Source organism: Cyprinus carpio, chromosome B14 (genome assembly GCF_018340385.1).
Source record: "Cyprinus carpio isolate SPL01 chromosome B14, ASM1834038v1, whole genome shotgun sequence".
Lineage (NCBI taxonomy): Eukaryota > Metazoa > Chordata > Actinopteri > Cypriniformes > Cyprinidae > Cyprinus > Cyprinus carpio.
This window is the reverse complement of record NC_056610.1, coordinates 8256065-8277894: the sequence shown is the minus strand read 5'-3', so window position 1 is coordinate 8277894 and position 21830 is coordinate 8256065. Positions and strand designations below refer to the sequence as shown.

The window sequence follows — 21830 nt, the reverse complement described above, 5'->3', positions numbered from 1 at the left end:
CCTCCCGGTTTTCATCCAAAATATGTTAAATTGTGTTCTGAAGACAAACAAAACTTTTACGGGTTTGGAACAACATGGGGGTAAGTGATTAATGACAATTATTTTTTTATTTTTTTTTGGGGTGGAGTATCCCTTTAAGGTGTTTGTTTTAATGTGTTGTTATTATTATTACTTTGATAAGTTCTGCTGTGCAATATTAATGCATTTCTGTCACAATTTCTTCAAGTTAAACCAAACTTGTATTTAGGGTTGTTGTGAAGTTTCTATGTATAGCCTATATGCTATAGGAGGATATATTTTTAATTAAGGACTCTCAGCATATATAGTTATGTAAACAATAATAGAATATTTTGGTTGTCAGATGCTCTCACTCTCATAATATATTTGAACAAATATCAATTAGTACTTTGTTTAGTTTTTTATTTTGTTAATTGTACTAATAGGGGTGTTAAAACCTTACACTGAACTTTTCCTTGTATTTTTGCCCAGATATTGTTTTCACGCACACCTCCTTCACTTTCCTCTTCATGTCTTCCCATAATTCCTCTCCTAATCCTCCGCCTGTATTTCCTCAGGTCAGGAATCTGAGTTACTGAATTACTCTGTCTGAGCTTTTGCCTTAATTATTTCATGATATTTTGATAACAAACCAGGATGATGGATACACTGCTGTGATTGTATTTTCTGTTCTTGTTTTTTTTTTTTTTGTGGTTGTTCTTTTTTTTGATAAAGGCTGTGATAAATGTATGTATTGAATAAATGACTAAATGAGTCAGATATGAGGAGAAAAAAAACGTGTTGAGGTAGACATCAATATTGTAAAACAACATAAAACTATACAGAGAAGCAGCCAATCAACAATAGGCCTAACTCACAGAACACATGCCATTTATTTTCTCGTTTCATTCTGTATTTCTGAGTTAATTTCTGGTTTGCGCTGCTTCTGTACATTTCAGATTCATGCACATGCTTGTCTCATGACAGACTGTTTATCATCTTTACATCAATACTGTAATCAGACTGTTTAAATATTCCCATGCAACAATTTTTTGAGAGAAAACAAGAAAGTAAGATTTAAGATTTCTGAAATTTCCACATGGAAAAAAAGTTGATTCATTGACCCTCAGGTGAATATCCCTTTAAAGCTGAAGATGAAAACGTGTCCAGGTCACATTTTACCCCAGAAGGAAAAAAAAATTGCTCATAGAAAAACCTTAGGACATTTTTTTTTTTTTTTTGGGCCAAGAAACATTATTTTCAAATTCTCATGACTTTAATGTATTCAGATGTTATGTTTGATTGATTGATCTGTCTATCTGTTTATTTATGTAATTCTGTAATTAGTTTTACTGTGTTAGATGAGATAATGTCAGTGGTCAAAAATTCCCTTTTTTAATACTATTTCGAAAAATTAATATTTATTTAAGATAAAATGTGACCTGGACATATGCATGTACTTGTTATTTTGAGTGCTCATACACTAAGTTGTAACACGTTTATGGTCTTTTTTTTTCTTTTTCCTTTCAGGCATTTTTTTTTTTTGTATCAAAAACAGCTCTGTGTTCCATGGAAATAAAAACAGCATTTGGATTTGGAGCAATACTGTATGTAGGTGAGTGAAAATTGCATTAATATTTCTTTGCAAACTGTTCCTTTAATCTCTGTAGTAACTTTCAAACTATCTTGTATTTCTACAAATTGTGAGATTCACGCAGTAAAACGGAATATATTTCTTAGTGCTTCTACTGTATATAATCTTGATACTTCTCATGGCCATCAGAGGGCATCAGAAGAAAAGAATTTTGGTTACAGAAAACAGTTACCAATAAATTGCATTTACACCACCTTTTCTGTGTGTATTTTTTAATTAAACAGGTTTAATACTTGAGGTCCCTCTGGGCTGCTGGCAGATCTGAATCCAAACAGGACAGGTATGTAGTTCATCACATGTCCAAGCCAGAGAATAGTGTAGTTTTTGTTGAAAATACCCGACAGAAGAGAAGCTGCATGCATTTCTTTGACCTGCTTTAGAAACAGAACTTCTGTTCTGTAATTGCTGTTTTTGGATATCAAAAGCTCAATTAAATTACACTAGGTTCTGGTTCTTGTTCTGTCACCTTTATGTTGATTGTCAGACACTTTTATAGAGGGAGATGTATTGTTGAGTCTTATGAAAATGTTATGACCTGCTGGGAGAACAAAAGAGAGATTCCCCATTACTAAAACACAATTTTGCATTCTAGATAAATTTTTTAGCAAATAACAACTTAAATTTTTTTGGTGTCTTTTTTTTTTCTACAACAAGCTGTCCTATGGATTCAGAAGACTTGGATTGTAGAGTTTTTTTAGACAGGTGTTGTCGCATAGCTGATTTTATATCATAAAGAGCTCTCTGCCAAATGGGAATAAAAACACCATTTGGTAACATCATGAGTACAAATAACAGATTCTTAAGAAAATAATACTGAGAAATGAATTCTCTGGCCCTCAGGTCAATCTCTCTTAAACCTGCAATAAAGTGAATCTCATAACATGTCTAGGTCTCAGTTTACACTAAAACAAAAGGAAAAAAATGCTGAAAGAAATGAAGCTTTAGGACAGTTGAGATTTTTTTTGTACATTAAGAATATTTAACCCCAATTCTCATGACTGTAATGCATCCAGATGTTTATTTATGATTCATGATTGTCATAAGTGTAATCATGATATTATTTTAAGTATTAAATGGGACAATAGAATTGCAATGTAGTAGTCAAAAAGTAGGCTTAATTTTCTTCATGCTATATATATATATATATATATATATATATATATATATATGTGTGTGTACTTGTCCAGGTCACATTTAAAAAATCTTATTAAAACATTATTATCAATATCTTATTACTTCTCATGGCCACCAGATGGCATTAAAAAAAGAAAAGCATTTTGCTACAATTAGTTATGATTAATTGCATTTGTACTTTCTGCGTGTATTTTTAATTACTCTGTCTTAATACTTGGGTTCCCTGTAGGCTGCTGACAGATAAATAAATGAGCAGATACGAAGACAATAAGACAAAACAACAGCACATTAAATTCATTCAATCTCTGTTGTAACGGGGAAAAGAACTTGTACTTCTACTACCTTTTATTCCCATTAGCTATAATGGTAACTGTAGCACCAGTTATTGTGTTGCTGTCGACCATCTTCCCATTTTCGATCTCTTGCAGCAGCACACAAGTTCTAGGCAGAAGCCCCGCCCTGTTTGGCAGAGGGGCGTGTCCACCCATTGGCCCCTCCCCCATTGTTGCCATCGGAATTCTCGTCTTCGTTTTACATCCTCGTCCTCCGCAGAGCAACTTGGCATAAGCCGACCTGAAGTCTCTATTGAGTGTGGCGTAAAGTACTGGGTTTAGGGCAGAGTTTGCGTATCCTAGCCAAAGCACCACTGACTGCACTGTCCGTGGCGGGTTGTCTTCGTTACGTATTCCCATTATCGTAAAAAATGTGAAATATGGGAACCAGCACACCACAAAAGCGCCAAGCACCACTGCTAGCGTCACTGTGGCTTTGTGCTCACGCAGGGTGAGTGTCGTCGCTCCTGTTGAAGATGACGAACCCCGTTGCGTAGAAATTATCCTTTTTGCCTGTGTCCTTGCGATGCGAAAAACTTGGTGGTAGCTCCAGCACATGGCCACCAGGGGAAGATAAAATGTCGCAAAGGCGTCGACCACTGCATACGTTGGATTTAACTCAAACCGGCAGTCTCGCGCAGGGTCGCCCTCACGAATATTTTGCACACTTAAGTCTCGTGTATTCCAGCCTAGGTGGATAGGTACAAATGAAACACCAACAGAAACCAGCCAGATTGTCGCTAAAATCACACCAACTCGCCACGGAAGCACTAGCATTGGATAACGCAACGGGGCAGTGACCGCAAAGTACCGGTCCAAGCTGATAGCGAAGAGATTGAGTATGGAGGCGGTGCATAGCATGACGTCTAGCGAAATGTAGATGTTGCAGAAGTGCGCCCCCAGTGGCCACTCGCCCGTAACTTGGTAAAGAGTGGAAAACGGCAGCACGAGAGCACCCAGTAAAAAGTCCGTAACCGCTAATGAGACGATGAAGCAGTTGGTGACGTTACGTAGGCGTCTGGTCACGTACACAGCCAGACAAACCAAAATATTTCCACTGACAGTGAGTAGGATAATAACAGAGAGCATCACAGCCAGTGCTATCTGAGATATCATTTTGTTTGTATTTGGGTGATTTCTACTTATCAGCAGAAAATCACTAGAATTTCTGTCTGTTTTTCTGGCATTCTGAATGTTCCTGAAGCTCAATAATGCCAAAATGCAAAGCAGTTTTTCTTGTTTGAGATGTTCAAAATGCAAAGCAATTTTTTGTGAGTCAAGATGTGTGATTTTCTGATGGTCTTATTGGTAGATGAACATTAGGAATGAAGGTATGTGTCTTATCTTTTTTTCTGTTTGTGTGAATGTTCCTGTAGCTCAAAGTTGTGTGTTTAATTTCTGGCAGTGCACATGGTTGCATCAGCAAAATGCATTAATGCAAAATGCAATGGAATTTTTGTAGTTTGTGATGTTCAAAATGCAATGCAATTTCTGTGTTTAGCTTATTTAATGCAATGGGATTTTTGTAGTTCGAGATGTTCAAATGGAATGCAGTTTTTGTGTTTAGCTTATTTTCTGGCTTTTCCAGTGTTCCTATAGCTCAGTAATGCCAAGGTTGTGCATTTGATTTCAGGCAACTGACATAATTGCATCTGCGAAACGCATCATTGCAAAATGTAAAGCAGTTTTTGTTGGACAACATGCGTGACTTTCTTAACAGTTTTATCAGCAGAGAAAAAATTGAAATGTAGTTGTGTTTGTGGTGTGTTTATCTTATCTTCTGGTTATGTTAATGTTCCTGCAGCTCAGCAATGTCAAGGTTGTGTGTTTGAACACACATACTTGCATCTGCCAAATGCATAAATGCAAAATGTGATGCATTTCGTTTTATCGGTAAAGAAACACTAGCAATGTATCTGTGTTTTTCTTATTTTTTGCTTGTGTGAATGTTCCTGTAGCTCAAGGTTGTGCATTTGGTTCCAGAGAATGTACATACATGCATCTGCCAAATGCATTAATGCAAAATCCAATGCAATTTTTGAAAGTCAAGAAACCAATTTTTATCAGTAGGGAAACACTTGGAATGCAGATTTGTTTGTCTATGTTTAATGTTTTGTCTGGCCATGTGAATGTTCCTGTAGCTCAAAAGTGCCAAGGCTGTTTGTTTGATTCCAGGCAATGTGCATACCTGCATCTGCCAAATGCATCAATGCAAAATGCAATGCAGTTTTTGTAGGTCAAGGTGTTTAGTAAGGTCTATTCCCAATGGTCTCCTTCCACACTGCAGGGTACGCACACCTCCTCCGCTAATCCATCTGTTCATCCATCCACCTTCCGTCCGTCTATATAGTTGTTCCAGACCTCTGTTAGACTGAAGTGTGTTGACCTCTTCTGGTCTTAGTGAAGTACTACATTTTCTCCTCTTTCTCCTGTTTAAAATAAAACAGATGCATTTTCGAAGGTTGTCAGCCTTTGCCAAACCAATATAAAATGCTAGATTTTTTTTTCAGTAACATCACATAATATATCCCACTAATAACATTAACAGTCATCATTGCATTTTGCTAAACTTGTGGTGACTTCAGCAGTTAACTGGTTTCATTATATCTCTGTTTTGTATGAGAGAGAAAAAAGATGTTTCATGCATTATATTTGGGGTCAGTATCTTTTCCTCAACGTCACATAGCTTTTTTTAATCTGCAAGTGAAATCAAATGCTTCAACTGAACCACAAAATCCACTGGACATGTGAACTGAACTGTCATGCAAACTGACTATCCAGTTTGATCAGCTTTTTTTGTTGCGTTTTGCTTCTAGAATAATATTTTATATGAATAAATGGAAACAAGCAAGGATTTAAAGCAAGGATCTCTGTAGATTAAGACATCTGGCAATAGTGATAAATCACTATTTTTCAGACATATGTTTTTTGAAAGAAAGAAAGAAATGATTTTATTAAACTAGGATAATTTAAATGATGACAGTAAAGACATTAAATTTGTTACAAAAATAAGTTATTTGACCTCCACAAAAATATTAAGCTGCACAACTGTTTTCAACATTGATAGTCATGAGAAATGTTTCTTGAGCACAAATCAGCATAATAGAATGATTTCTGAAGGATCATGTGACACTGAAGACCGGAGTAATGATGCTGAAAATTCAGCTTTGCATCACAGGAATAAATTATATTTTAAACTGTATTCACTTAGAAAACAGTTAATTTAAACTGTAATAATATTTCACGATATTTACAGTATTTTTAAAATAGATGCAGCCTTGATGAGCATAAGAAAAATATTAAAAATCCCAAACTTTTGAATGGAAGTATACTTGATATGGAAGTGTACTTTACATACAAACACAATGAGCGTGACATTCAAAATCATATGTGACCCTGGACCACAAAACCAGTCTTAAAGGGGTCATATGATGCAATCTAAATTTTTCCTTTCTCTTTGGAGTGTTACAAGCTTTTGGTGCATGAAGAAGATCTGTAAAGTTGCAAAGACTAAAGTCTCAAATCCAAAGAGATATTCTTTATAAAAGTTAAGACTCGTCCACACCCCCCTAAAACGGCTCATTCAAACACGCCCCCACATCTCTACGTCACTATGTGGAAATATTTGCGTAATGCCGCCCAAATGTTCAAGCAAAGAAAGAAGGCGGGGCATAGAGGACCTACAATAATGTACAGTATTTGAAAAATAATGTGTTTTTAGAACATTAAAGCATGTCAACATATTCTGTTACACCAAATACACAAAATAATGATCTTTCAAAAAACATCATACGACCCCTTTAAGTCGCTGGGGTATATTTGTAGCAATAGCCAAAAATATACTGTATGGGTCAAAATTGTTGATTTTTCTTTTATGCCAAAAATCATTAAGACATTAAGTAAAGATCATGTTCCATGAAGATATTTTGTAAATTTCATACCGTAAATATATCAAAACTTAATTTTTGATTATTTAGATTGTTTTGCAACCTCAGATTCCAGATTTTAAAATATTTGTATCTCGGCCAAATATTGTCCTATCCTAACAAACCATACATCAATGGAAAGCTTATTTATTCAGATTTCAGATGACATATAAATCTCAATTTCAAAAAATTGACCCTTATGACTGGTTTTGTGGTCCAGGGTCACATATCATTAAGCAAAGAGACATTCAACCACAACACATAACTCAAAGAGAAAAACAAACATGACACCAATTTAAATAATGCAGAACAATGAAGCAGAATTGTGCATGAATTATTTTAAAGAGATGCACACTGGGAAATAATCCTGTATTCAGCACTGCGTACATTGTAAGTATTTAACATTAAAAGTTTGATAGGAAAAAAAAGCTAGACAGTACTGAATCGTTCAATGATTTCTTATGTATAGCAGATTCTCATGGCACTTTCTAATTATTATCAGGTTGCAACTTTTGTATTCTGCACACACAACTCTGCAGGTCTCTTAAGATGCACAAACGTGTGCGTGAGTGAAATTGTAAGATGAGGAGACTGTGTTTGTGTTTGGCTGCGAGTTGATGTTAAAGACAATTGTAGAGTAACGAAACGCTCTCAGACTCCTACACAGCACATTGTTTTTGTGTGTGTGTGTAGGACGGTAAGTTGAAAGGGAACACAATGCTCTAACACTCATATTAGTGTAGCACAACACATATGAGACATTATGATGAAAGCTGGAATGGAGATAATGTCATATCTGCACACATTAGCTTTGTACAGTGTTCAAAGAAAACAGGCCCTCTATTTTTTGTCCTTTTAGAGTGAGATGAGACTTTACAAGGCACATTCTTGGGCATACTGTGATATTCTAATGAAAAATAAATCTCCATACACACAGGCTGGATGTTTTTCCTAGCTAAAATGTCCTTATGTCCACTCCCTTGAGCTTTTACCACGGTCTGTCTTTGTGCGTGTGAGAGAGAAATATCCAGTGCTTTTGAAGAGCTCTGTCAACTGGGTCATTCCTATGCATGACTATTCAGGTCATCATATAAAATCTTAGCATATAATGCATAAAATATTAAAATCACCATTTCTGTAGATGGAAATCATATTAGTTCATTTTCTTTTATCACAGTATAATAATGAATGCAATATAAAGTGAATTTGAATGCTTTAATTAGAATGGATATCATTTCTGTCATTTCTTCCGCTGCTGCGCTGACTTCTAACATGAAAACTACCAATTTATTCAGGAGTATACCCTTTTTTCCCTCTCTATTTAAATTAAACTGGTCAGATTTCTGTCATTTCCGTTATAATATGAATGTGTTTTAAATACAAAAAAAAAAGGTTTATGTATTTATCATCAATAAATCCAATTTGTTTTCATTCAACTAATTAAATATTGCTTGTTCCTCTGCATATTTTTATTCATTTTAACTGAACAAATTTAATTGTTTCTCAAAGAACAGATTTATGCTACTTCTGCAGTAAATACATCTAAATATTATTATTTAAATAAAATAAAATCAATGCAAATATTAAATAATACACTATGCCATGATTTTTTTGAATGCAGAAATCTGACTCGTTTCATTTATATGATTTACAAATATGCATCACTTTAAGATTATTTGTTTATGTTAAAGCTTTATAATAAAAATGGATGGAAATTCTTTATGGAATTTAAATGCATCAATCTTTATTTATTTTTTTTCCTAAAATGCCTTTGAAGAAACAAATATAGATCCAAAGTAGTCAACAGTAAGAATACAGAGGTATAAAATAATAGCGGAGAGCAGCTCAGATCAGAAATAATTGAGTTAATATTGAAATCTCTATTTTGATTGCAGGTTTTGGTGTCTCGGCACAGTTTGAAACATCACTGAAATTCTTCTGAAACTCTAAAGGAGGCGCGTGTCTTTTCTGGAGACTTCAGCAAAAATCTCCATCGAATGTATAATTGCTTTCTCAAAGAAAGACTGAGATATTGACTGAGATATTCAACGTCTCGCTTGTGATTTGTCTTTTATGTGGGTCTCTGTTCTACTGTCCTGCTCGTTCTCATTATTTCTCAGAGAGGTTCACAATGTTCTTTCTCATAAAAGTAGATCTAATTTAATGATTTAGAAACATATGGACTTTATTTTTTTACTTAATGGCAAACTTTAACTCTTTGTTTGCTGTCTTCAGGACCACCTGTCTCTCTGTGAGTTGACTGCAGCTCATTGAGATGCACATTTCTCCTCTGTTGTTGCTAGAAACCTTCTCCATAACCACATGTTAAACTTTAAACAGATTCGGAAATATTGAACATTTCCTTCGGCAATTACTGGTGTGTCAGCGGGGCACATCTGCCTTCTGACTAACCCTCTTCATTTAACAGCATTTTCAATATTTTTTTCTTTGTCTTTTTTTCTTCTTCCGCACAAGCAATTAAAACGTTTACATTTTCTTAAGAAAGTTTTTCCTTCTGACTAACATTTTTAATTTTTTTTGGATTGTATTTAGTTAGTTTGTTTTTTATTTTGTTTGGTAGGTTGTTTGTTTTTTTTGTGGTTGTTAGTTTGGTTTTATTACTCTTTTAAAATTTTCATGCCCCCCTTTTTTTCTACAAGAGCAATGATGCAATTAAAATGTTAAAATTTTCCCCCTGACCCCAGTAACGCATGCAAATTTTACCGCAGGAACCCCCCCGAAAAACATGTATTTTGTATACCCCCTTAATGTTTTTTTTCTTTTCTTTTCTTTTCAGGAATCCCCCCTCGAAACGTGATTGGGCTAGTTTTGAGTAGCAACTGTGGCAGGTTTTGTTGCGAATACCTGGCAACCCTGCATCACACAAAAGTCAATGGTTGTGGAACTCTAAGGCTTACTCCAAGAGTGAGGGGAACTAAATAGGCTGTTTATAATTACCAGTATTTTAATATACATATAAATTACATTAATGTAGCCTAATTATTTCAGTTACAAGGTTAAAAGGGTGTTTTCTATTCCATGAGATTACTTCTTCCTTTTGGCCGGGTTTCGTTTCTCCGTGTCGTAAACTCTAGGGACGAGGCTTTAAACCGGGGTGTTTTTATGGGCGTGATATTGAAATGATGATTGTTTTCTGCCACCACATTTATCAACATGCGATCATTCATACGGTGAGATTGGCGGCAAACAAATGTTTCATGAATCACACGTGAACTCTGACGGAAGTTGATTTGTGCGCACGGATCTGCGCTCGTTTCTATGTTAGATTGATAAATAAGGCCCCAGCTGTTTTCCCGCAGTTTAATCAGGTAACGCCGTTTCATCACTTGGCTTTTAGAAACATAGAGTCGGGAGAGAGTTAAGCTTCCTGACAGCCTGATGGATGAAGCTATCCTTCAGTCTGCTGGTCCTGGCCTGGAGACTCTGCAGTCTCCTCCATGATGGCAGCAGAATGAAGAAGTTTTGTGTCAGGTGGGTGGGATCACCTGAAATGCAGAGGGCTTTGTGGGTGAGACGGGTTCCGTAAATGTCCTGGAGGGAGGGGAGAGAGAAACCAATGATCTTCTCAGCTGCTCTCACTATGCTTTGGAGGGTCTTGCGGGCAGGACACTTTGCTGGCGCCATACCACACAGTGATGCAGCTCATCAGGATGCTCTCGATGGTGCCTCTGTAGAAGGTGCACATGGTGTTGGCTGGGGCTCTGGCTCTTCTCAGGTTGCGGAGGAAGTAGAGATGCTGCTGTGCTTTCTTGGCCAGTGCTGTGGTGTTGTCAGTCCAGGAGAGGAAGATCCTCTTGGATGTTCACACCCAGGAACTTGGTGCTGCTCACTCTCTCCACAGTCGCACCATTGATGGTCAGAGGAGCATGTTGAGTGTGCATTCTTCTGAAGTCAACAACAATCTCCTTCATCTTCTCCACATACAGAGAGAGATTGTTGTCAGTGCACCACGCGACCAGGTGGCTCACCTCGCTCCTGTAGATTTTCTCGTCTCTGTTGCTAATGAGACTCACCACAGTCGTGTTGTCCGCAGACTTAATGAAGAGGTTGGAGTTGTGTGACAGTGTGCAGTTGTGTGTCAGCAGAGTGAAGAGGAGGGGGCTCAGCACACATCCTTGGGGGGCCCCAGTGTTCAGTTTGACGGTGCTGGAGGTGTTGCTGCCGACCTGTACTGCCTGAGGTCTGCCAATCAGGAAGTCCAGCAGCCAGTTGCACAGCAAGGTGTTGAGCCCCAGATAGACCAATTTGTGAATAAGCTGTTGAGGGATGATTGTGTTGAATTCTGAACTGAAGTCTATGAACAGCATTCTGACATATGAGCCTTTTTTTTGTCCAGATGTGTGAGGGCTGAGTCGAGGGCAGTGGCGACGGCATCGTCGGTCGAGCTGTTGGTCCAATATGCAAACTGGAAGGGGTTCAGGGAGGGACAGAACATTTTTGAATGTTCTTCAAAAATGGTTCTTTAAAGAACTGTTCACTGAAAGGTTCTTTGGGGAACCAAAACTGGTTCTTCTATGGCATCACTGTGAAAACCCCCTTTTGGAACCTTTTTTAAGAGTGAAGCCCTTATGTTAATTCTTAATAATTGCTTTTATGATTCATTTTTACATGTTTGTCCTTTTTATGTGTGTTTTTCATCACAATCAGTGATGCAGTTAAAAGATGCATATCTTAGCACGTTGCTAGGGTGTTTTGGTGGTTGCAGAGTGTTTCTTTTCTGATTTGTTTTAATTTTGTCACGCATCAGGTGAAAATTTCTGAGCACTTAGGAAGGTAACATTACACTTTTCAAAAACTAATTAAAGAGTTTTATGAAGTGCAAGCAAACATATGCAAAGTTGTCACTTTGACTAGTCGTTTTGAGGTAAACCTCTGTAACACATTTTTTAAAATTAAGCTCAGTCTAATGTTTTTTTTATTTTTTTTTATTTATTTTTATTATCTTGCTTGTAAAAGATGACAGGTGGTGTTTTAGCTGTTATTTTGATGGTTTCATATTACTGTGCATCTAAGTGGCCACTCTGCTCCATTCATTGATTGGCTTGTAAACACATTTGTCAGTGTTCGTCCTCGTTCCTCAGGCAGTCAGGACGTCTGTGAGGAATACAGCCAGCCGTCTTTTGATTGCTTCTGACAAGCATGGTCGTCATGGGTGTTGGGTTGCTAGGAGACCTCATCTATTTAAATGTTGAGATGATTTGTTTGTTATTTCTGAAGTAACTGAAGAGGTATGACGTGAAGAGGACACGTGTTTCATCTTAGGATTCTTCTGACACACATAAATAAATAGTCTGCATTGATCTCTCTCAAATCAAACAGATTCACTTCTTTAAACGTCTTTCACAGAAATCCGGCTCTCATGAGCACAAACGCAGCTGGAAACACATGACGAGACGCAAAAGCTCAGGCTTAAAGGAGATCAGGTCTGATCAGTTCTGTCTAGACAGATCAACGGCCACAAACTTCTAACAAGTCTAAAATGCAGTAAATCTTGCCAAGTACATGCAGGACGTCTACTGATTCCTTCAACAACAAAGTTTCACACAATTCTCCCCACATCATCTTGATGCATCTACATATATTTTTTTCTTGACTTCCTATAAAAATTGATTTATGAGTCATTATAATGCACTGTAAACAGCTGTCAGGAATTATCCGTTCAGCAGCAGCGTTTTAATGTGCTATTCTAGTTTGCATTGTCACATACAAACAATGCTGAGGATGTAGTTTTAGTGTTTTATTGAGATATTATATGTGACATGCAGTGGTGCAGTAGCAGCAGCGTAACTTACCTTGGTCGACCTTCATTCTGCTGTTACTCTTGCCCTTCTGTCTCTCTCTCTCTCTCTCTCTCTCTCTCTCTCTCACACACACACACACACACACAACTCAGCACACTTCTTCAGTCAGCCAATCAGATTGTCAAATGCCTCTCTCTCTCTCTCTCTCTTGCTCACTTTTCTGCTTTTGTAATGTATAACAGGTTGAATGTAAGAGGAATGAACCTTGATTCTGTGTGTATATTGATTAATTTTTAAAAGCTGTGATTTTCTTCATCAACCACAGAAGTACTATTTACAGACTACAGAAAGCAGATAGGCAAAGAATCTCTTTAGTTTAGTTGAGAATAAATGTTTTTAAATAAAGCTAACCCAAACACTTACCCTCCCTCTACGAGAAAACTGGGTGGATTTTTAGAATTAAGTAAAAGATCTAACATTTAATATGCATTATATTGTTATTATTATTTTAATTTTTAATATAAAACACCTTTTCATTATTTTCCTTTTTTAAAATATATTTTTTAAATAATATTTTGTAATTTTTTTACATGAAACTAAAAACATTACCAAAAATAAAACGGTAATAAACAAACAAATAGTCACTTAAAATAAACATTAATAAAAACTATTTTATATTTAACAAAGCAAACACTAGTAAAATTGACAAAAAAAAAAAAAACTAAATTAAAATAATTAAATTAAAATAATTAAAATACTAAAACATTAACAAAAATTAAAGTAAAAAAAACAAAAAAAAAAACAAAAAAAAAAAAAACAGAAAAGATAAAATAAAATCTAATAAAAAATATTAACCAAAATTACAACAGTATGTAAGTGATACTAAAATAATACTATATCCCAAATATGAAATGTTGATTTTTCTTATTCTTTTTTTCCATCCTATAATTTATTTTCCCTTTTTTTCTTGACTCTTACAAAATCTTCTGTCACATGGTTAGTGTAATGTAAGGGTAAAGTAATAGTGTTACAGCTCAACGTGAGTTGCATCCATCCCTGCTCTCCCTATACTGTAAGCAGACATCTGTCAAATGCAGAACATTATGAAGACACGTGCTAATAACTGCTCTTCTGAACAATCACTGAGTATTAAGACAGCGGATATTACAGTCTAGGTAATTTTGCTTTACAGAGTGTTGATTAATTTCTCAAATGTATTAAAACAGATCTAAAAATGCCATCAGACAAAACCAGATTCATAGTCAAATGCAAACATGGTCATGCAGATATTCAAATAAATTGCACTCTATTGTAAAAATACCCTTTGAAAGGTCTTTAATAAGCTGCTTGATATTTTCTTTTGAAGGTCAGAGTCTGCTGAAGGATATTCAGACGACTAAACCTCAGCAAGACTCTAGTGACTGTGCTAACTCCTCATATGTTCATATATTACTAAATTTATATTATATATATATATATATATATATATATACACACACACACACACACACACACACACACACACACACACACACACACACACACACACACACACACACACAGAGAGAGAGCTGGGTAGTAAATGATTATCTTTCAGTAACTCAATTATGTAATCAGATTCCAAAATTAAAATACTTGACATTTGGATTAAATAAAATTTTATTGATTACATATAATTCACACAATAGCAATCGATTATTCATAATTTATTGATTTTCCCTAATTCCTATTTTTCATCTTTTAAATGTTCCTTTCTGAAATAGTCTACCTCTTATATACACCCAGAAAGTCATCCAGTTTTGTGGACATTCACACAGAGATCAGGTGGCTAAAGTCATCCAGTTTTGTGGACTGATCCTTTTTTTTAATATAAAAAATCAGATTTTAAGATTAATATTTTCAATAATTAGTTATCACATATTAAAATTATCTGGTTTCATTAATTTTTTTATGATTGCTATACAAAAAATCAGGTGATAACGCTTACTCTTAGCGTTTTATTAGAAGACTTGTAAGAAGATTTTTTTTTTTTTCTACAAAATGAATTGTTTATCAGCTTTTCCTAAGTGTGTTCCCCGCAGTTGTCCCTTAGGGAAACCGATGTACTGTAATAGGAAGCTTCTTAACACGCTGCCTCTTACGTTTGACGTTACAAAGGCGCTGTCCCAAGTGATGGTGCTGAAACACGTTAGGTCAAAAGAAACCTAAAAGTAATCTCAAAGTAGTCTGATTATATTTACTAAATTTATATATGACAGTTAATTATTACTCATTGTGCAATTCTAATAAATCCAGCTGCACATCTTATACTCAAATCAATATTCTTGCAACAGACAGACCGTAAAATAGACTTTGAAATGTTTATTTGGTGCTTTATAATTAACTATTGATTGTTATTCACACAATTTACAGCATAGTTGCCATTTGACTGTGTCTAACCCTGTATTTTAATGTCTTGTTCAGGGATGAAATAATGGATTGGACCTGCAGTGTTCCTCTAAGCAGCCCAGGGCTTTAACCATCATGCTCCCGGCAGCACTTGACATGCAGGTCAGTATTAAACAACAACTGTCAGAATGAAGCATTTCACACTGTTAAACAAGATAGTGTTGTCAAAAAGTACTGACCGCGATACCATTTGGTACTGAAATTTTAAAAACATCCATTTCCAAGATTTGAGCGCTGTTGAGCAGATTCAGCACTGATTGGTCATTGTGTTCACGCGCTCAACAGATATGACTGTGATTGGCTTCAGTGATCACGCTCTTCACCAATCACTCACACAGAAGCACACAGGAGCGCGACTATCAGCGGATCCGTCTATGTGCAGATAAATTAGGGATTCGCTGAAGGTGATGGTACTTCATGGCTTAAAGGGATAGCTCACCCAAAAATGAAAATTGTTGTTTATCTGCTTACCCCCACGGCATCCAAGATGTACAGTAGGTGACTTTGTTTCTTCAGTAGAACACAAACAAAGATTTTTAACTCAAACCGTTGCAGTCTGTCAGTCATATAATGGAAGTGGATGGGAATCACTGCTTTGAGAGTCAAAAAAACATACACAAACAAAACCAGATTAAACCCTGCCGCTCGTGATTATTCATTGATGTGTAAAGACACAAAACTATCGGCCTGTGCAAGAAACTGAACAGTATTTATATCATTTTTTACCTCTGATTCATGCAATGTCTGATCTGTAGAACTGTCCTGAGTGCATCCTGAGCACATTCTCAACAGCAGGCCATGACGTGTCTTCTTCTTCTTGCTTGCTTTACAGCAGATTGCAGACTTATCAGTGCATTACCACCATCTACTGTATCTCTCAAGTGGACCTTTGACAATCCTAACTGAGATTGTAGATAAGAGTGTCAATGGACCATTTGGTGGTGGTAATGCACTTATAAGTCTTCAGGACAGTTCGGACATTGTGGTGAATCAGAGGTAAAATAACGATATAAATACTGTTCAGTTTCTTGCACAGACCGATCGTTTTGTGTCTTTAAACATCAGTGTATCGTCACGAGCTGCAGGGTTTAATTTGGTTTTGTTTGTGTATGTTTTTGGCTGAACTTTCCCTTTAACTGACCACGACATTGCTTGCACATAGTTTATTTCATGTTTTGATGTGAACTGATACAGGCTACAGCATGCCAGCACCTTAGTGAGTGCAATTAAGAGCACGAGCTGAGAGCACAGTACAGTTTATCCTTAGTGAGTGCAATTAAGAGCACGAGCTGAGAGCACAGTACAGTTTATGCACTTGTTTGACTTACACCTGATGCTGAAGTGAAGTTGGAGTGTGCTCCCAATTCTGACTTTTTTCTCATAATTGACATGATACAAACTCGCAATTTGACGCTCTTGAATTGTGAGATATAACACTGCCTGATGTCAGAATTGCAAGATGAAGCTTGCTTAGTCTCGCATTTCTGACTAAAAACGTATAGTTATATCAAGCTTTTGTCTTTTCACATAAAAATCAAAAATTCAAACACTGAATCTGATCCTTTTCACCTAAATATTTACTTGAAGTACCCTTGAGATTTTAAAAAGTGATTTTTTTGTCACATATTCTGACAGTTCTTTCAGATGCTGGTTAAAGGTCACTCATGCAAGTTGATTTTCTTTTTTGATTTTACATGATTGATGTTATTTTAAGATTCTGTTTTATGATGAATTAATTAATTATCAGCTTTTTTTTAAACTCACAAACCCTGCAGTTCCTTCATGTTTGGGAAACCTGATGTAATGTAATGTTTAAACTTTGCCCTAAATGATTGTGTGTTGAATTTATTGATTCTTTCTTTTATTTGTGTTTTTTTTTTATTTTGGATTTTTTATTTTTTATGTATTGATTGTTAGAAACTCGTGTTGAGAAAATAAGTCGGATTTGTGAGATGAAAAGTCTAAATTTTAATTTTTTTTATTCAGTGGCGGAAACAGGCTTCCATAGAAACGTCTACCGTTTGACAAGAAAAAAAAGAGACAGAAGCAGCAGTTGTAAGTGGGGTGACCAACCCTAGCTCCGCCCCTGCGTTAATTGTGTTAAATATTTTTAACACGTTTAACAGAAAACATGTATAGCCTGCGCTAACGTGCTTATTTTGACAGCACTATAATATATATATTGTAATATATATTATCTTTGTAATAAAATATTAAACAAAACAATTATTCATTTAAATCACTTAAACTTAATCTGTATATATTTTTTTTATTGCCAGCACTGATGTGGTGAAATAAGGCTTTATGTGGTCTGATCCAAATTAAAACCCCTCGCATTATCCTCTTGAAGGAACTAGCTGAGTTGTTTGGACCTCTTCAAATCAACACAAATGATGCATTAGGGGCCGTATCAAGAGGTGCTTTGTGCTTCAACAAAAGGCTGTGTTTATTTCTGTGGGATACTGTCCTGTATTTCTGCATGGATCACAGTAAGAAAACATAAAGCGGAGTGTTTATCGGCCTCCAGCTGTTTTTAGCATTGAATCTGCAGTGTTCACATGTATAAATGCTGGTATTCTTTGATGATTCCCCATATGAAAGTTCCCCATATGAGTGGTTGCTAGGGTGTTCTGGATGGTTTCTAGGTGATTGGTTTGTGATCCAAGTCAAAAGAATCCACCTTCAAGTCTCTTTAATATTCTTTTCTGTAAATATAACTCAGTCAGTGTACATCTATGGGATTTTTGACCTGTTTTAGGTCAACTTCATAAACAAGAGGCATCATCTCTAAGTGAGTGTTTGCGGTGCCCTCTATTGTTTGCAGTAGGTATTGCTCCTGAAGATTGACATTATTTTGGTGGTTTATTACTATAGAACAGCTTGTTTTTGTGTTTGTATAAACCTGCTCGTATTAAGTCTTTTGGATGCATAAATCAAACATCTTCAGGGAATCTCTGCTTTGTCTCGTTCCAGATGTTTCCTCCAGCATTACAGATTCATAAATGATGATTTGCATGCATCATCACACACCCTTATAGATCAGAGTGAAGTTTGACACCCAAAACATACATGATCTCAAGATGTTTATCAATAAAAGCCATTGAAACACGCTTTAGTCATCGTGCTGAAGTTCTGCTGTCAGCTGGTTAAATGTGGACGCCAAAAGAGGAAGAGGAAGAAGCAGACAGTCAAACAGGAGGAGGAGCGCTTATTTCTCTGGTTATTTCTCAAACCCTCACCCAAAAAACAGTCAGTGTAGGACATAAGAAAGGAACTGAGATACTCCGAAAGAAAATACAGACAGAGAGAGCCATAGGGAGAGTGTTTTATAGTCCAACCAATGGCTCCTTGGACAAAAACTATCTCTGAAAGATATGGAGTTGGTGAGTTTTGCTGTTTTTTGTGTGTGCAAGTGATCCACCCGTGCATTTTGAACATTCTCTGCGAAGTTGTGTGTGTGTTTGTGTGTTTGTATTCCTAGCGGCCTTCGCAGCGGGCGTATAAAGTAGTTTGATTCAGTTCCTATATCTCAGGATGTGGGCAGAGACAGATCAGTCAAGCGGCCCAACAGTCACTGGAATAATCAGATCGCGGCATTTTATCATTTTGCACTTGTTTTGCTTTGAAAAGCTGCAGATTTTAGTTTTCTGACACTATGACGGTGCAGTTAATGCGATACTGGTATAGTGCAACAACAAACTGAGACCTGAACCCTAAGACAGCCTCTTACTTAGAGCTTGAAATGCATTGTAAAAATGTGCTTCTTTTGGTTTATTAAAATCAAAAATACCATTTATGCAATTTAATCAGACTGAAATAACTTGATAAGGGAACTTCTGCACATTTTCACTTTTTACAGCGCAGAGGATTCGCTTCTTTAGCCTGTTTGCTGAATGAAGGTGCTTTAAGGTTTGGCATCATTTAATAACACAAGAGCAGCACTGAATTTATTAATTTTATATATCTTTATCATCTTGATTGTTTCGTTTAGACGGTAGTGAGAAGTCAGATGTTTCTCCTGAGAAAAGAGAGCAGGAATCTCCTCTAGAGCTCTAAATGAGCTTATATTTGCTCAGGATACCAAAGTTTGCAAGCAAAAATCAGAGATCACATTATGAACTCAATATTTCTAATCAAATGAAACATTAACTGAAATAAAACATTAAAGTCTTAAGCTTATGTTATTTCAGTTAGCAACATTTCTCATTTTCTTTTAGTTTGTGTACAAAAACAAAACAACAACAACAGAACTAAAACAAATAAAAATGAAAATAAACTAAAACCATAATAAACATCTCTGTTACTTAAACAAGTAACAAACTTGTTTTATTTTCGTTACAAAGCAACATATGCTCATATGCAAAGTGTCCAGGAAGAGCAGTATGATCTTGAAATGGTGAAACTGATTAGAGTAACCTTATTTACAGTTATTTGGGAATGTAGTATTCACAGAATTAGGGTTATTTTTGTATATTCAGTTTTGAAATGAATGCAAAAGTGGTTTGACTTCTGATTGTAGGCAGCGTAGTCAGCAAGTTTGTAGCTCACAGCATGTTTGTTGAAAGAAATGTATGCACTTGCTAAAACTTATTGTGAACATAAAATAAAAGCTGTCTGATCATGTAAATGCATGTATACTGTTTTTGAATTATTTCAGTTGTAAACATGCTGATGGCGGTGTGTATCTCTTGTGTGCGGTGTTGCACAGGAAGCTGCTCTGAGAGGAAGTAGGCCAACAAACTCGTACTTGCAGAACTGTCTGCGCGCGTGTATATAATATGATGTTGCAGTTTATGTTGCAATATGCAGTTTATCTTTCAGAGTCATTGATGTTGGGTAAAGTATTAAAGTCCAGCATGTGCATCGTCCTGCAGCGTTTGTGCTCTAGACATGAATCACAGGACTCTTTTCAAGTAGTTGATGATAGAGATTGTTTGATGTCTTCTTGGAAGCATTAAATTATCTCATTCTGCTCTTTTGCCAAATATCACTTAAAATTTAATCCAAACTGTGTCTTGGGAAAATCTCTTTATGGATTTTTAAATGCATTGGTTGAATTTCATGCAATTGATATTTTCTCTCTTTTCTATGAGTTAAGTGGAATTTCGTCGCCAAATCGGAGAAGCAGTTGTCCCTGGTTATCGGGGACACTGTGCACATACAGGAGTCATGTGAAGGTGAGGGATTCTGTGATATTGCACTTACTTTTGCACTTATGCATGAGGTAAATGCTTTTATATACAGCAATGTATGTTGCATTCACAGCATACACTCGATCAGTTCAGTGCGGTCCCCGGGAATCAAAACTGTGACCTTGGTGTTGCTTGCGCCATGCATGTTCCACACTGAAAAAATAAATAAATAAATACATTTCTTACTCAGTATTCTGGTCTTGTTTTCCAGTGCAAATATCTAAACATTTTAACCCCCCCCCCCTCCTGTTCAAAAACTGGCTACAGCTTCTGTTTTTGGGGTGAAATTGAGCCACGTTGGTTTCGCTGCAATTTAGCAGAAAATCGACACCATGAAAAACACTAAATATTCATGTAAAAACTGAAAAACTGTATTATACCTTGTCAGAGACTAAAAAAAAAAAAAATTAAAAAAAAATTAAATAAAAAAAAAATAAAAGATATGTGAGAACTTTAGTAATTCCCATCTTATTTATTGTGTTGGGGTCAGTTTGATCCATTTACAATTAACTTTTTTGTCATGACTACTTGCAAATAACTGCTAAATAACAAATAAATACTAAATAACAAATAACTAAGTATAAATAGTATCTAACATTTTTTTTGTATTTAGTGTAAGTAGTATTTATTGCTATTTATTTATTGCTATTAACCACCTTTGACAGATTTTTTTTTTTTGACTGTGAAACTCAACTACATAGAGCTAGAAGAAAGTGATTTTTTTAGATGGTTTAGATAAAAGATGAGTCTTAGTTTTTTTGTCTTCATTTTCATATGTTCTCATGTATTTCCTATTTTAGTGATTAACAAGCTACAATAAAGTTTTATTTTATTTTATTTTATTTTATTTTATTTTATTTTATTATTTTCCTCAATGTTTTTGCATTCTCTCAGAGAAGTTTTGCATTGCATTCACGCAAGACACTTTGCATTTGCTCACAAATGACTATTAACTGGTTTATCAGAATGATTGTGCCAATGTAGTTTACAGACAGTGATTTAAAAAACACTTTTAATTTAATATAATCCACCCTTCTGCCGGGAGGAGTATAATCCTGATTTTTTTAAACAAAAGTATCCCAATCTTACTAAAAATTTAGATGATTTGATCCAGATCAAAACAAAGATTGGATTTGGGATCTAATCTGATGCCAGAATTCTGTTTTTGTTTTGAAAAACCCATTTTCAAGATTTGATCGAATTCAATAGCAGAAATCCGATCAGATTACTTAGGCCCTTAGGAACGTTCCTTTTAGGTTTTACTTTGCAACCATAAAATAACGTTCCAAGAAAGTTGCAGGGAGGTTATTTTTAAATAGCCTAAAAAATAAGTTAAACAGAACGTTCCCTGCTGGTTATATTTAGGTTATATTTTGCAACCATGA

The 21830-nt window shown here is 35.7% G+C and overlaps 2 protein-coding genes and 1 long non-coding RNA gene across 3 annotated transcripts in view; 2 read left to right on the top strand and 1 right to left on the bottom strand.

Annotated features, from left to right (window-relative positions):
- LOC122139607 overlaps positions 1–2756 on the top strand; it is a 10020-nt gene extending 7264 nt beyond the window's left edge. The window contains exons 2-3 of the long non-coding RNA XR_006156414.1: positions 1528–1612; positions 1876–2756. This is a non-coding gene — a long non-coding RNA (uncharacterized LOC122139607). The remainder of the gene's footprint in view (positions 1–1527; positions 1613–1875) is intronic.
- Positions 2757–2830: 74 nt separating this feature from the next.
- Positions 2831–12898, bottom strand: LOC109048177 (histamine H2 receptor-like). Its single transcript, XM_042737935.1, has 2 exons — positions 12857–12898; positions 2831–5546 (listed from the first exon to the last, which is right to left on the bottom strand). The coding sequence occupies exon 2, from the start codon at positions 4231–4233 to the stop codon at positions 3124–3126; it is 1110 nt and encodes a 369-aa protein (XP_042593869.1). The 5' UTR covers positions 4234–5546; positions 12857–12898; the 3' UTR covers positions 2831–3123.
- A 5567-nt stretch (positions 12899–18465) lies between these two features.
- The window catches only part of LOC109069606 (dedicator of cytokinesis protein 2-like), a 98911-nt gene continuing 95546 nt past the window's right edge, over positions 18466–21830 (top strand). Inside the window, 2 exon segments of the mRNA XM_042737720.1 lie at positions 18466–18636; positions 20347–20430. Coding sequence (XP_042593654.1) covers positions 18594–18636; positions 20347–20430 — 127 coding nt within the window. The 5' untranslated portion in view covers positions 18466–18593.